We start from the raw sequence: 13,229 nt of genomic DNA on the forward strand, positions 1-13,229 counted from the left end.
TTTCTGTTTCCTAGTATTGCTTGTAATTTTTATCCTAAAATCTAGGTATCTGAATATGTTGGTGCATCGACTCTCTTGGTCAATTTCTCTCTCTTGCCTAATGTGTTTTTTTGCTTTTTTTTCCACACCTTTTTTTTTTAAGATTTGTTTATTTCTCTCCCCTTCCTCCCCCCCCCCCCCCCCCAGTTGTCTGTTCTCTGTGTCTGTTTTGCTGCAAATTCTTCTTTGTCCGCTTCTGTTGTTGTCAGTGGCACGGGAATGTTTCTTTTTCTTGCGTCATCTTGCTGTGTCAGCTCTGTGTGTGCGGCGCCATTCTTGGGCAGGCTGCACTTTCTTTCATGCTGGGCGGCTCTCCCTATGGGACGCGCTCCTTGCGTGTGGGGTCCCCCTACGCGGAGGACACCCCTGCATGGCTTGGCATTCCTTGTGTGCATCAGCACTGCGTGTGGGCCAGCTCCACAGGGGTCAAGGAGGCCCAAGGTTTGAACCACGGACCTCCCATGTGGTAGACGGACGCCCTAACCACTGCGCCAAGTCTGCTTCCCTCTTTAATTTTTGATTCAGCTTATTTTAAGTCTTAAAATTGCCCAGCTTAATTTATCAAAATTGGGTTAGGGTCTCACTAATGGGACACAGATCTTCTCCCAGGGGTACAGTATTGGAGACCTAAAAGTAGTTTCTCTTTGCAGTTTCCTGGCTGGCCAGCAGATGGCACTCTCAGAGACCCTTTCCATGGAGGTGTTTCCTTCTCACCTTTCCAGTGTTTCTGGTCTGGCCAAAGCCGAGATTCATCACAGGTTCTGCTGGCCAAATTCAGGGAAGAGATGCCCTCTGTCTCATCCTCCCTCTTCCCTTTTAATACCTAACAGGCAGGAAGATGTCTGTTCCCTCTTTTGGCTACAGTGAGCCAGGGGTTTTATCCAGGCTTAATGTGTTGAGAGTGGGGCATGGGAGTACTTCCCGCCTGCCACTGGGGTTTAGTAACTCACATTTTTTATTTTAGGTTCTTTGACTTTCTGTCGCTCATCCTCCTAGGGGTTTTACAGCCCTGTCCTGGTCTGGTGACTCCCAAAGCAGGTACCTCAGAAAGCTTTTGGCCCTTTCTCTGTTGTTTTTGTGAGAGAGTTGAGCACTGCTTACCCACTCCTGTGCCATCTTCTTGGCCCTCCCTTTGATTGAGATTTGAATGTGTAATTCATTTTGGGTAGAATTAACATCTTAACAATATTTAATCTCCCAGTCCATGAGCATGGAATGTCTTTCCATTTATTTAAATATTCTTTGGTTTGTTTTACCAAAGTTCTATAGATTTCCTTGTGTAAGTCCTTTATATACTTGGTTAAATTTATTTGTAGATATTTGGTTCTTTTCATTGTTATTGTAAATGGATTTTTTTTCTTTAATTCCTCTAGACTTCTCAGTCCTAATGTATACAAACACTACTTTTCTTTTCATATTGATTCATTGATCTTGTACCCTTCCACTTTTGGGGACTTTCTATATATAGGATCATGTCATCTGCAAATAGTGAAAGTTTTACTTCTTCTTTCCCAATTTGGATGGCTTTTTTTCCTTTTCTTTGACTCTTTGCTCTGGCTAGAACTTCTAGTACGTGTTAAATAACACTAGTAACAGTGGGCATCCTTGTCTTTTTCCTGTTCTTAGAGGTTAAGCATTCCATCTTTAACAATTGAGTATGTTAGCAATGGGATTTTCATCTATCCCCTTTATTACGTTGAGGAACTTGCCTTCTATTCCTATTTTTCTAATAGTTTTTATCAAGAAAGGATGCTGCATTTTGTCAGATAACTTTTCTGATTCAATTGAGATGATCATGTGGAATTTTTCTCCCTGTTTTTTGTTAACATGCTATGTTACATTAACTGATTTTCTTATGTTGGACCACCCTTGCATACCTGGGATAATTTTATTGTGTATAATTCTTTTAATATGCTCTTTGATTTTATTTGCAAGTATTTGTGAGGTTTTGGGATCTATTGTCATGTGGGAAATTGGTCTATAATTTTCTTTTCTTGTAGTACCTTTATCTGACTTTGGTGTTAGCTTAATGTTGGCCTCATAAAGTGAATTAGGGCATGTACCCTCCTTTTCAATTTTTTTTGAAGACTTTGAGCAGGATTGGTTTTAATTCTTTGAATGTTTGGTAGAATTCACTAGTGAAAGCCATCTGGTCCTGTACTTTTCTTTTTTTGGGAGGTTTTTGGTGACTGATTTAATCTCTTTATTTGTAATTGGTCTGCTGAGATCCTCTGTTTCTTCTAGGGTCAGTGTAGTTTCTGCATGTGTTTCTAGGTATTTGTCCATTTCATCTAGATTGATTAATTTGTTGGCATGCAGTTATTCATAGTATCCCGTAATGATCCTTTTTATTTTTGTGGAGTCAGTAGTAATGATTCCCCCATTCATTTCTAATTATATTTATATGTGTCTTCTTTTTTTTCTTTGACAGTCTAGCTAGTAAGTTGTCAATTTTCTTAATCTTTCAAAAAATCAACTTTTGATTGTTAATGCTCTTTTTTTAATTCTTAATTTCATTGATTTTTGCTTTAATCTTTGTTATTTCTTTCCTTCTGCTTTGGGATTAGTTTGCTATTCTTTTTCTGTTTCCTCCAGGTGTACATTTAGGTCTTTGTGATTTTAGCTCTTCTTTTTTATTTTAAGCATTTAGGCCTATAAATTTCCATCTTAACACTGCCTTTGCTGCAAATCCCAAGCTAGAGTGCTGCCTCTGTGCAAATTGCAAGCTACATGTGACTGAGTGATGGGGAGGGGTCCAGACGGGGCACAAATTTCCCACCTGATTTGGTAGAGGTTTTTTTCTCGTTTTCTTCAATTCAGCATTCGTGGCATCCTTCAGTGGTCTCTGTCATACTCTAGTGATCCAAGGAAGTGGGATTTGTCCTTTTACTAGTTTATTTTGAGAGGGGATACTTTTCAGGGGAGTGTCTTACATCTTCCTGTTAATGATGTCATTCCTGGACTTGACTTTCTAGTATTCTCTAAGAGAAATTTATGTTTTATTTTAAGAATTTTTTTTTGCTTCTAAGATATCTTAAGCACTAAATTATTTAAGGTTACTATTTAATTTATTTATTGATATGAAGTGTCATCTATTAAGCATTAATATAGAGAAGTCAGACATACATGTTCATAAACTTATATGTAAGTTAATATATAAGTAATATACACCTTAGACTATCTCAGTGAAATATGAAGAGAAAGCATCAGTAATCATCTGTGAAGGGACTTTTAAACTATACCCTTATTCTGGAAATAAATGAGGAAACAGGATACTCTAACTTTCAGAAAGTGAAGTTGTAACAGGCCTTCCAGTAATGTAATCCAGCCTGGGTCCTGCTTTTTTCTAACACATTCTGCTAGATGAGGAACTGTTTAACTTAGTTACCATATGGTAGCCCTCTTTTTCCACTGCTGAGTGTATGTTAAAATGTGAATGCAAGAGCTGTCATCTGAGAAGAAAAACATTCTAATTTATACATATTCACACGTATGCACGCTTACATACATATATTTTATTCTTTTTAAGGGATGCGCTAGAAAAACTTCATAGTATGGATGATGCCTTTAAAAAACAAGTTGATGCAATTGTTGAAGCTCATCAAGCTGAAATATTACAACTCACAAGTGAAAAGCAGAAGTATATTGATTCTGCAAATGAAAAGGTACTGTAAGTAAAGGTAGACTTTGATTTTGGTAATCAAAATTAAATTGATATAACTAAATAATTTAGATCTATGAGATTTATAGAGAGAAGAGCAGGTTGCATTGATCAGATAGATATGAAGAATGTTGCCAAAACTGTCATTGGTAACACTTAAACTAGTTATGGAATGTCATTCTAATGAGAAAAATAATAATAAATTTGATCTTTATGTATACCTGCTTCATGATCTCTGGGAAAAAATCGCCATGTCTTTCACCAATCTCATGAATTCACTTTGATTACATGTGCGAGGATGTGAACATTAATATATTAGACAATTCATCACCACTTTGGGAAAAGTTCTCACAGAGTACTTTGTTATTAATTAGTGTTTGTTAATATCATTTTAGCATTTTGACATTATTGACAAAAGAATGTGTTTAGGATAGTGATACTAAATCAAAGACAAGCATCAGAATCACCTGTAGAGCTTTTTAATAGTACACATCCATGAGCTTCCCCTCAGACTTTCATTCACTAAGTCTGAAGTCATACCCACATATTTTTAAAACTCCACAGATGATTTTCATTAGAATTCTCTACTGAAATCCATTCTCTTAGGGGAAAGTTGTGAATTTCCATTTTTCCCTTATTTTGAATTAGTAATTAAAAAAAACACCTTAGGTATATGGAAGATGGTAGGAAGAATTCAACAATAGAAAGGCAAATTGATGCTTTTTAGCAATTATAATGAAGGTGGTGTGAGTAAGTGATATTACCCTTAGGAGTCTATGAAAAGAGAAATGAAAAAAAGTGAATAAAGTCTTATGAAATAACCACAATGCATAAAGAGGTATAACTTGACCAAAATACAGTCTTTTGTTTCATTTCAAGTCAACAGATGTTTCCCATATTTTATATAAAATACCATGTGCTTAACAGGGATATATCTGGTAAAACTAAATAAATTAAAAGATTGGCCCTTAGTTAAGAGGAAAATACTTAGTTCAATTTGGAACCTGTCAATTTCAAGAAACATCAAAGGGAAGTGTTGGAGAAATGGCACTAGAGCTTAAATATGATCAGATGAGGTAAAAAATGTGAAGTATATAGAGGTATACATTTAAATTAGGAGAGGATTAGTTCTCTAAAAGAAAAAAAAATTTGGAATAAATGTTAAAATGATCTCTACAAAAGATGGTAGTTTATACCATCAACAGCAATTTCAGAAATGCATTCAGGATGAAAGTTACATTAAAAACAGTTTTCTTTGGGGAGGCATGCCATTTCAATTCTGAAAGTCTGTAAGAAAGAGGTGTTTAGTTGAATTCGTGATCAGCATTCACAAGGAGCATAGGACAGAAAGAATAAGCCAACAGACTGGCTTTCCTTCCCAGCTGTGTTACTTAGAATCTTCACAACTATGAACAAATATTTTATTTGTAAAAACCTCAAATTTCTAAACTCTAGAGATAAATTGCCATCCCTTTCTTACAAGAACCTTATGAAAGCTAAATGGATAATATACATGAAAGTACTTTTTACTAAATTAATATTGCATTTTTCCAGTTAGCAATTGTAATGATTTTACACATATTTTACAAATAAGTAATATTTTACAGACCTCTTTATTCTAAATATCACAGATTGCAAAATATATAAGAAAAATATACTTTTTTCCTTCAGTTTGCATTTTTAAACAACCAATTTACATGTCAATTTAGGTGTCTCAAGTTGAAGAAGAAATGCGTGCACTTTTGGAAGAAACATGCAAGAACAGAAAGTCAATGGAAGAAAAAATTAAACAACTCTCTTTTGCTCTAAGTGAAATTCAGCAAGAATTGTGATACTGAGAAAGAAGTTCACTGAAATAGACCAGCAAACCTATTGTAAACTTGATTAAATATTGTAACCGTAGTAACTTCTGTGACTTTGAAATGTCTCTTTCTACCCATTTCATTCTGAATATATTTTTTTAACTTTTGATCAAGTATTTAATTGTATATAGTTTTTATAATAAATTGTTAATTGTGTGTATTAGAACAACCTATCAAATAACAAGACTTAAGATAATTTGTTTCTGTGCTATATGTTGTTTGGTAATTACACATTTGCCCATATATATATAAATGAAAATTATGATTAGTATTTTCATTACATGAGAGGTTATTTTAATCATTGTTGTTGCTTTGTGTTATTGAAGAATGAATTTATATTTATTGTCTTTTAGTTAATGTAACTCCATTCTTTTGCTCAATGCATACGTGTAGCCAAAAAAGATGTGCTGTTCTTAAGAAAGTACATGCAGAGAGGGACTCTCAGAAGATGGTAGGATAGTGCACTTGAAGATGATACCTCCACTGAAACAATCATTAACCTAACAGAAATTAACAGCATCAACTTTTAGGAAGTAAAAAATTGTGATATAAAATTAACAGTAACCAGAGAAGTGCTTAATGAAGAAAGAAGCTGCAAAATTTCGGTAAGGAAGTTTCTTGTGGCATTTTTGCTTACCATCCTACAATATTCCATTTCCCAGCTCAGCAGCAGCCATGGCAACATCATTCTACATTCTTGATGCAGCTTGCTGGTTCCAAGACCTTGTTCTCAAAGAAAATGTGATTGTTTTGATTATGTCTCATGTTTCCCTGAAGGACCATGGCAAAGGCTTCCCTATATTTCAAACCCATCAGACTCAGTCAGCTTCCTGGGAGGCATCTGTCAGCATCAAAGCCACCTGAGGAAGGGCCAGTGGATGGGGCAAGCCTCATGCAGACCCAAAAGCCTGGTAATATGGAGGTCAACAGAGGAGGATCCTTAGGAGAGTAAAGGCTTTGAAGGGTTACTAGTATACCAGGTGTCTTGATTTCCTAGGCTGCTGTGACAGATATCACACAGTGGATTGGCTTAGGCAACAAGCATTTCTTTCATGGTTTTGAAGACTTGAGGTCCAAAATTAAGGTATTTGCAGGGCTTGCTTTCTCCTGAAGTTAGTGTTCTGATGCTAGCTTGCTGTAATCCTTGGTGTTCCTTGACTTGTGTATCTGTTTCCTATCACATGGTCATCCATCTCCTTGTGGCTGCTCTTCCAGGTTCCTTCTGACTTCTGATTCATCCTTCTGAATTCTTCTCTTTTTTTTTTTTTTTTAAAGATTTATTTATTTAATTCCCCCCCCCCCCCAGCCCCCCTGGTTGTCTGTTCTCTGTGTCTATTTGCTGCGTCTTGTTTCTTTGTCTGCTTCTGTTGTCGTAAGCGGCACGGGAAGTGTGGGCAGCGCCATTCCTGGGCAGGCTGCACTTTCATGCTGGGCGGCTCTCCTTACGGGGCGCACTCCTTGTGCGTGGGGCTCCCCTACGCAGGGGACACCCCTGCGTGGCAGAGCACTCCTTGCGCGCATCAGCACTGCACATGGGCTAGCTCCACACGGGTCAAGGAGGCCCGGGGTTTGAACCGCGGACCTCCCATGTGGTAGACGGACGCCCTAACCACTGGGCCAAGTCCATTTCCCTGAATTCTTCTCTTTATAAGATCCCCAGTAATGCAGATTAAGACCTATCTTCATTCAGTTCAGACACACCTTAACTAAAAACAACATGTTCAAGAAGTACTATTTAAAAACAAATTCAGGGAAGCAGACTTGGCCCAACGGATCGGGCATCCATCTACCACATGGGAGGTCCACCGTTCAAACCCTGGGCCTCCTTGCCCCTTGTGGAGCTTGCCCACACGCAGTGCTGATGTGCTCAAGGAGTGCTGTGCACCCTGCATAGGGGAGCTCCACGTGCAAGGAGAGCTGCCCAGCATCAAAGAAAGTTCATCCTGCCCAAGAATGGCACCACACACATGGAGAGCTGACACAGCAAGATGATGCAACAAAAAGAAACACAGATTCCTGTTCTGCTGACAACAACAGAAGCTGACAAAGAACATTTAGCAAATGGACACAGAGAACAGACAACTGGGGGGTGGGGGGGAAGGGGAGAGAAATTTTTAAAAAAAATTCACACTCCCAGGAATGTAGATTAAGAATGGGTCTTTCATTGGGTACATAATTCAGTTCTACTATGCTAGGAAAATGGGAATGCAATGCACATGCCCAGTGACTGACACATGTTCAGAAGAGAGGCACTAGTACCTCTATCCAGTCCTTGGGTTTTCCCCTGGCAGGTGGTGAAAGTCAAGGCAGTGTCTTAAATATTCTGGCTAAGTTGGAGTGCCCTAGCTTAGAGACAGTCTATAAAGACTGGCAGAGTTTTTCTTTATGGTACCAGACATGTAAGGAAGTCTGTTACATCAGTGTCAGACTGCCAAGATAACAGACTTCAGTGAATATACATGACAAAAAAATACAGTCTTTGTAAAAATAATTTAGAAAAGTCACTAAAACAATTGCCTCCCTCAACAAGCAACAACAGCAAACCTTGGGGAGCAGGGAGAGCCTGAGAATCACATAACATTCAAAATGTCCAGTTTTCAACAAGAAATAATAAAACATGCATAAAAACAGGAAAGTCTGGCCCATTCACAGGAAATTGACCATTCCTGAGGAGCCCCAAGTATCAGACTTATTAGACAAAGGCTTTAAATCAACTGTATTAAAGATACTCAAAGCTAAAGGAAACTAGATAAGGAACCAAAGAAAAGCAGAAGAATAGTGTATAAACAAGAATATTAATATAAATTTTGAGAACCAAATAGAGATTTTTGAGTTGAGCAATATGTTAAATAAAAAATTTACTAGAGGATTTCAACAAATTTGAGCCTTAGAAGGAAGAAGTAATGAATTTAAAGGTAAGAACATTAAAATCCAGTTGAATGGAAAGGATAAAGTGAAGGAAACTGAAAAAGATTAAGAGGCCTATGAAACACCATGAAGCATACCAACATGTATTATAAAAGCTCAAGAACAATAGAGAAAAGGGAAGTAATATTTAAATAATCGCAAAAAGATTCCCAAATTTGACAAAAAGACACCAATCTACACATCCAAGAATCTCAACAAACGCCAGGAAAAACTTGAAAAGAGTTTTCTTCACCAAAAGACACAAACTAGGAAAACAAAGATTCTTGAAAGCAGCAAGAGAAACTACTAGTTGCTTAGAAGGATCTTCAGTAAGACTAACAGCTGATTGCTCATTGGAGATCATGGACATAAGATCTTGGGGTAAACTACCTAAAGGAAAAAAAAAAAGTCTATATTTGTCATAACTGTCCTTTAAGAATGAAGGAGAAATTAAGAGATTCCCAGATAAATTTTTAAAAAGTTGGTTTTACTGTATTTTTTGGTTTTTAATTTTGTACATGATATCATAGGCAAAATCATAAAATAATTAGAAATCTGTTAATGGTCATACAATGTATAAACATTTTGACAATGATAGGGGTTATGGGACTCTAGAGCATAAGTTTTTATATACTGTTGAAGCTAAGATGGTATAAATTCAACCTAGATTGTTGAATTATTTAAACAACCTATTAGGTTTGTTGTAATCATCAGGGTAACCCCTATGAAGATAAATTTTTTAAATGCACAGAAGTGAATACGAAGAAGGAATCAGTGACATCCTAGGAAAAAATCAAATGCAAAAATAAAGCAGTATTGGAGTCATACAGGAACAAAAAGGATATAAAATGTAGAGAAAACAAATGGCAAATTTTCAGGCCAAAGCCTCCATGTCAGTACACTAAGTGCAAATGGATTGGACTCACTAATTAAAAGTGATTGGAAAAATGTGTCAACTCGGCCAGGTGATTGTGCCCAGGTGTTTGGTCAAGCAAGCACTGGGCTAACTAATACAAGGGCATTTATGGACTTTAGTCACCGTTGACTTTACTGCAGCGGTAAATCAGAAAACTGATTACAGTTACATCAATCAGGGAGATTGCCATCAGCAATGAGTGATGCTTTACCCAGTCACTTGAATGCCTTAAAAGGGGAAGTGATTCCAGCATTGAATGAGAATTTCCCAGTTCATCTTTGTCCAGCCAACATCTCCCAGAACTCATCAAGGACCTTCATTGGAGTCCCCGGTTGCAGCCTGCTTGCAAAACCTGGACTTGTGCATCCATCCCCACAGTTACGTGAGAGACTCTGATAAAATCTCTTACTATTGACATATCTCTTGTTGCTTCTGTTTCCTTAAAGAACTCTAATACATACATCTGTATATATTTAAAAAGTGATTGGAAGATTGATTTTTTTTAATTAAAAAGCAAACTATATGCTACCTACTACAGACTCATTTTCCATCTAAAGACACATAGGTTGAAAGTAAAAGAATGTAAAAATATCCTATGAAAATAGTAACCAATAGTTTCGGTGGCTATACTAATCCAGACAAAATAGGCTAAGTCAAATATTGTTATGAGAGATAAACGTCAATACATTGATTTTTACAAAAAGGTTGATTCATCAGAAGTAGAATTATAAACATGAACCAAACAGCAGAGTCCCAATGTAGATAAAGCAAACATTGGCAGAACTGAAGGGAGAAATAGGCAGTTCTATAGTAATAGTCGGAGACTTCAATACACCACTTTTGATAGTGAATAGAACATCTAGATGAGCAATAAAGAAGTAGAGAACTTGAACAACAGTAAACCAACTAAACTAATACATAGAACACCTAGCAACAGAAGAACATACATCCGTCTAAATGCACAAAGAACATTCTCCAACACATCATATGTTGGACCACAGAATAAGTCTCAATAAATTTCAAAAGACTAGAATCATAAAGTATCTTCGGCTACAATGGACTAAAGCTAGGAATCAGTAACAGAGGAAATTAAAAAATTACAAATACATGGAAATTAGACAACAGAAGCATTGGGTCAAAGAAGAAATCAAGAAAACCAAGGAAAATTAGAAAATACTGAGGGACAAATGATAACACTGCAAAGCTTATGAAATGAAGTGAAAGCATTATGCAGAGTAAAATTTATAGCTAACTATAGGGTATATATGGAAAACCCACAGCTAACATCATAGTCAATAGTGAAAGGCTGAAAGCTTTTCCTATAAGGTCAGGAACAAAATGAGGAGGGCAAGTGGTCACTGCCACTCAACATTGTACTGGAAAAATTTTTTTTTTCTCAGCCAAATCTTTATTTAAAAATCTACTTGCCAACTTAGTGTTTTTCTCCAACTTGGGGAGCAGAAACCTTCACAGGCTTCACAATCTTGTTTAGGTGCTGCCTTTGTGGGAGCCTTAGCAGCAGCCATTGCTGTCTTTTTAGATGCCTGCTTAGCCTTTTTTGCTTCTTTGGCAGCCCTGATACCTTGTTCTCGCTGAGCCTTTCTAACTTAGGATTTCTGGTTCCTCTTGGCCATAATTTCAGCAAGGGATGCACCAGTGATAGCCCTCTGGAATTTGACTGCACAGCAAGTTCTCTTTTTTTAAATTTCTTCCTACTGTCCCGTTTTATGCTTTCTTCTGTAGAGGACAGTCCAGTTTATCTGCCGAGGGTTCCTCTGGGAAAGGAATGCCAATTCTCATTTTGCATTAAGAAACTGGAAAACCTTCCCGTCGGTCCTGGCATAGCACCTCCCATGTCCAGGATAGATCTTGTACCCACTGAAACTGCAGAGCTCGACCTTCATGCTTAAGGACACCGAGGAGCAAGGAGGATGGCGAAGAGCTTTACTGGAAATTCTAACCAGAGCATTTAAGTAAAAGAAGTGTCTCTAAATTGGAAAGGAAGAAGTAGAATTCTCTATTTGCAGATGATATGACCCTATGTATACAAAAATCCAAAAAAAAATTCACCCCAAAACTACTATAGCTGGTAAGTGAATTCAGCAATGTTGCAGCCTACAAAATCAACACACGAAAATTACCTGTGTTTCTATACACCTGCAATGAATCATCCAAAAAGGAAACAAGTCCATATAGAATAACACCCAAAAGAACAAATTACCTAGGAATAACTTAACCAAGGAGGTGAAAGACTTGTACACTGAAAACTACAAAACATTGCTGGAAGAAATTAAAGCAGGTCTAAAGATTTTAAAGAGGGAAGCAGATGTGGCTCAAGTGATAGAGCTTCTGCCTACCATATGGGAGGGCCTGGGTTCAATCCCTGGTGCCTCATGGTGAAAAAGGAGAGAAAGCATGCCTGCACGGCGGGCCAGTGCCCACACAAGTGCATGCAGGGTGAGCCAGTGCCCTACGCAAGTGAGTCATGCAGCAAGATGATGCCACATCACAAGAGAGACAGGGAGAGTCAAGATGAAGCACAGCAAAAACCAGGAACTGAGGTGGCACAATTGAGTGGGAACCTCTGTCCCCATCAGAGGTCTCCAGGATCAAATCCTGGTGAATCCTAGAGGAGAGAAAATGAGAAGAGAAGACTATGCAGACAGCAAAAACAGCAGGGTGGGAGGAGGGGAAGGGGGAGAAATAAGTAAATAAAAAGAAGTAAAAGAAAACCTAAAGAAATGGAAAGACATCCCATGCTCATGGATGGGAAGACAATATTGTTAAGAGAGAGTACTACCCAAAGCAATTTACAGATTCAACACAATCCCAATCAGAATTCCAACAGCCTTTATTGCAGAAATGGAAGAACTCCTCATCAATTCATATGGGATCTCAAGAGACCCTGAATACCAAAACAATATCAGGGGGAAAAAAAGTTGGAGGACTCACAGGACCCTCTTTCAAAACTCAACAGGAAGGTACAGTAACCAAAACAATGTGGTATGGGCATAAGGATGGAAATACAGACCAATGGAATAGAATAGACAAAGCCTTTCTGTTTTGATGAAAAAATTTTTTGTAATAGAAGATGGTGATGGGATCACAACATTGTAAAAGTAATTAATGACGCTGAATTGTACACTTAAAAATGGTTAAAATGGCAAATTTCTTGATATATAACCACAATTATAAAGGAGCTATAAGAAATAGAGAACACTAATGGTTGTTCCCAATTACCTCCTCTATTTCTTTTCTTAGAGATAGAATATTGCTGCTACTTAATAAAATTGGTGGGAAAAGAAAGAAAAGTCTTTTAGAATATCTGATATTATTACTTGAATTAAAATGATCAAAGGAGAAAAGAGAAGCTAACTAAGTTTTATTAAAATCTTTGTGTCTATACATTGCATTACGTGGATGCAAGCACCATTTTTGTCCAAGTGCATGCTCTGGAGAATAGAAATCTAAGACGGCTGTTTCAGTGTACCGAGGATCTGTGTTCTTATGTTATGGCTCAGTCATGCTGATATTCTCAATATTTATTACTACACCAATATAAGTATTGATTTACAGTCTGACCTAATGGCTTCCCATCAAATAGATCATACCTTGTCATTCCTAGAGCCCCTTAACAAATATTTCACCTCCCAGAAGATCTACTGAATCAAGCACACAGATACCCACCTACATAGCAAAATAAACACAAGCCTATTACAACTAATGGAAAAAAAAGCTAGAATCAGAACAAACAAAACAACCAACCTCCCTGTCCTTTACCTCAGGATCTTATTGAGGATATATTCATTTTTTGAAGAGATAATAAGAAACCTGTGATAGTTTG

The 13,229-nt window shown here is 37.3% G+C and overlaps 1 protein-coding gene and 1 pseudogene across 2 annotated transcripts in view; one reads left to right on the forward strand and one right to left on the reverse strand.

Annotated features, from left to right (window-relative positions):
• Positions 1-5,860, forward strand: part of LRRCC1 (leucine rich repeat and coiled-coil centrosomal protein 1) — a 51,364-nt gene extending 45,504 nt beyond the window's left edge. For both annotated transcript variants that reach the window (XM_004474767.4, XM_058275689.2), the window contains exons 18-19: positions 3,569-3,704; positions 5,410-5,860. In XM_004474767.4, coding sequence (XP_004474824.1) covers positions 3,569-3,704; positions 5,410-5,532 — 259 coding nt within the window. In that variant the 3' untranslated portion in view covers positions 5,533-5,860. The remainder of the gene's footprint in view (positions 1-3,568; positions 3,705-5,409) is intronic.
• Positions 5,861-10,817: 4,957 nt separating this feature from the next.
• On the reverse strand, positions 10,818-11,297 carry LOC111759487 (large ribosomal subunit protein eL24-like; annotated as a pseudogene).
• Between the last annotated feature and the right edge of the window lie 1,932 nt (positions 11,298-13,229).

The sequence above is a fragment of the Dasypus novemcinctus genome, chromosome 14 (genome assembly GCF_030445035.2).
Source record: "Dasypus novemcinctus isolate mDasNov1 chromosome 14, mDasNov1.1.hap2, whole genome shotgun sequence".
NCBI lineage: Eukaryota > Metazoa > Chordata > Mammalia > Cingulata > Dasypodidae > Dasypus > Dasypus novemcinctus.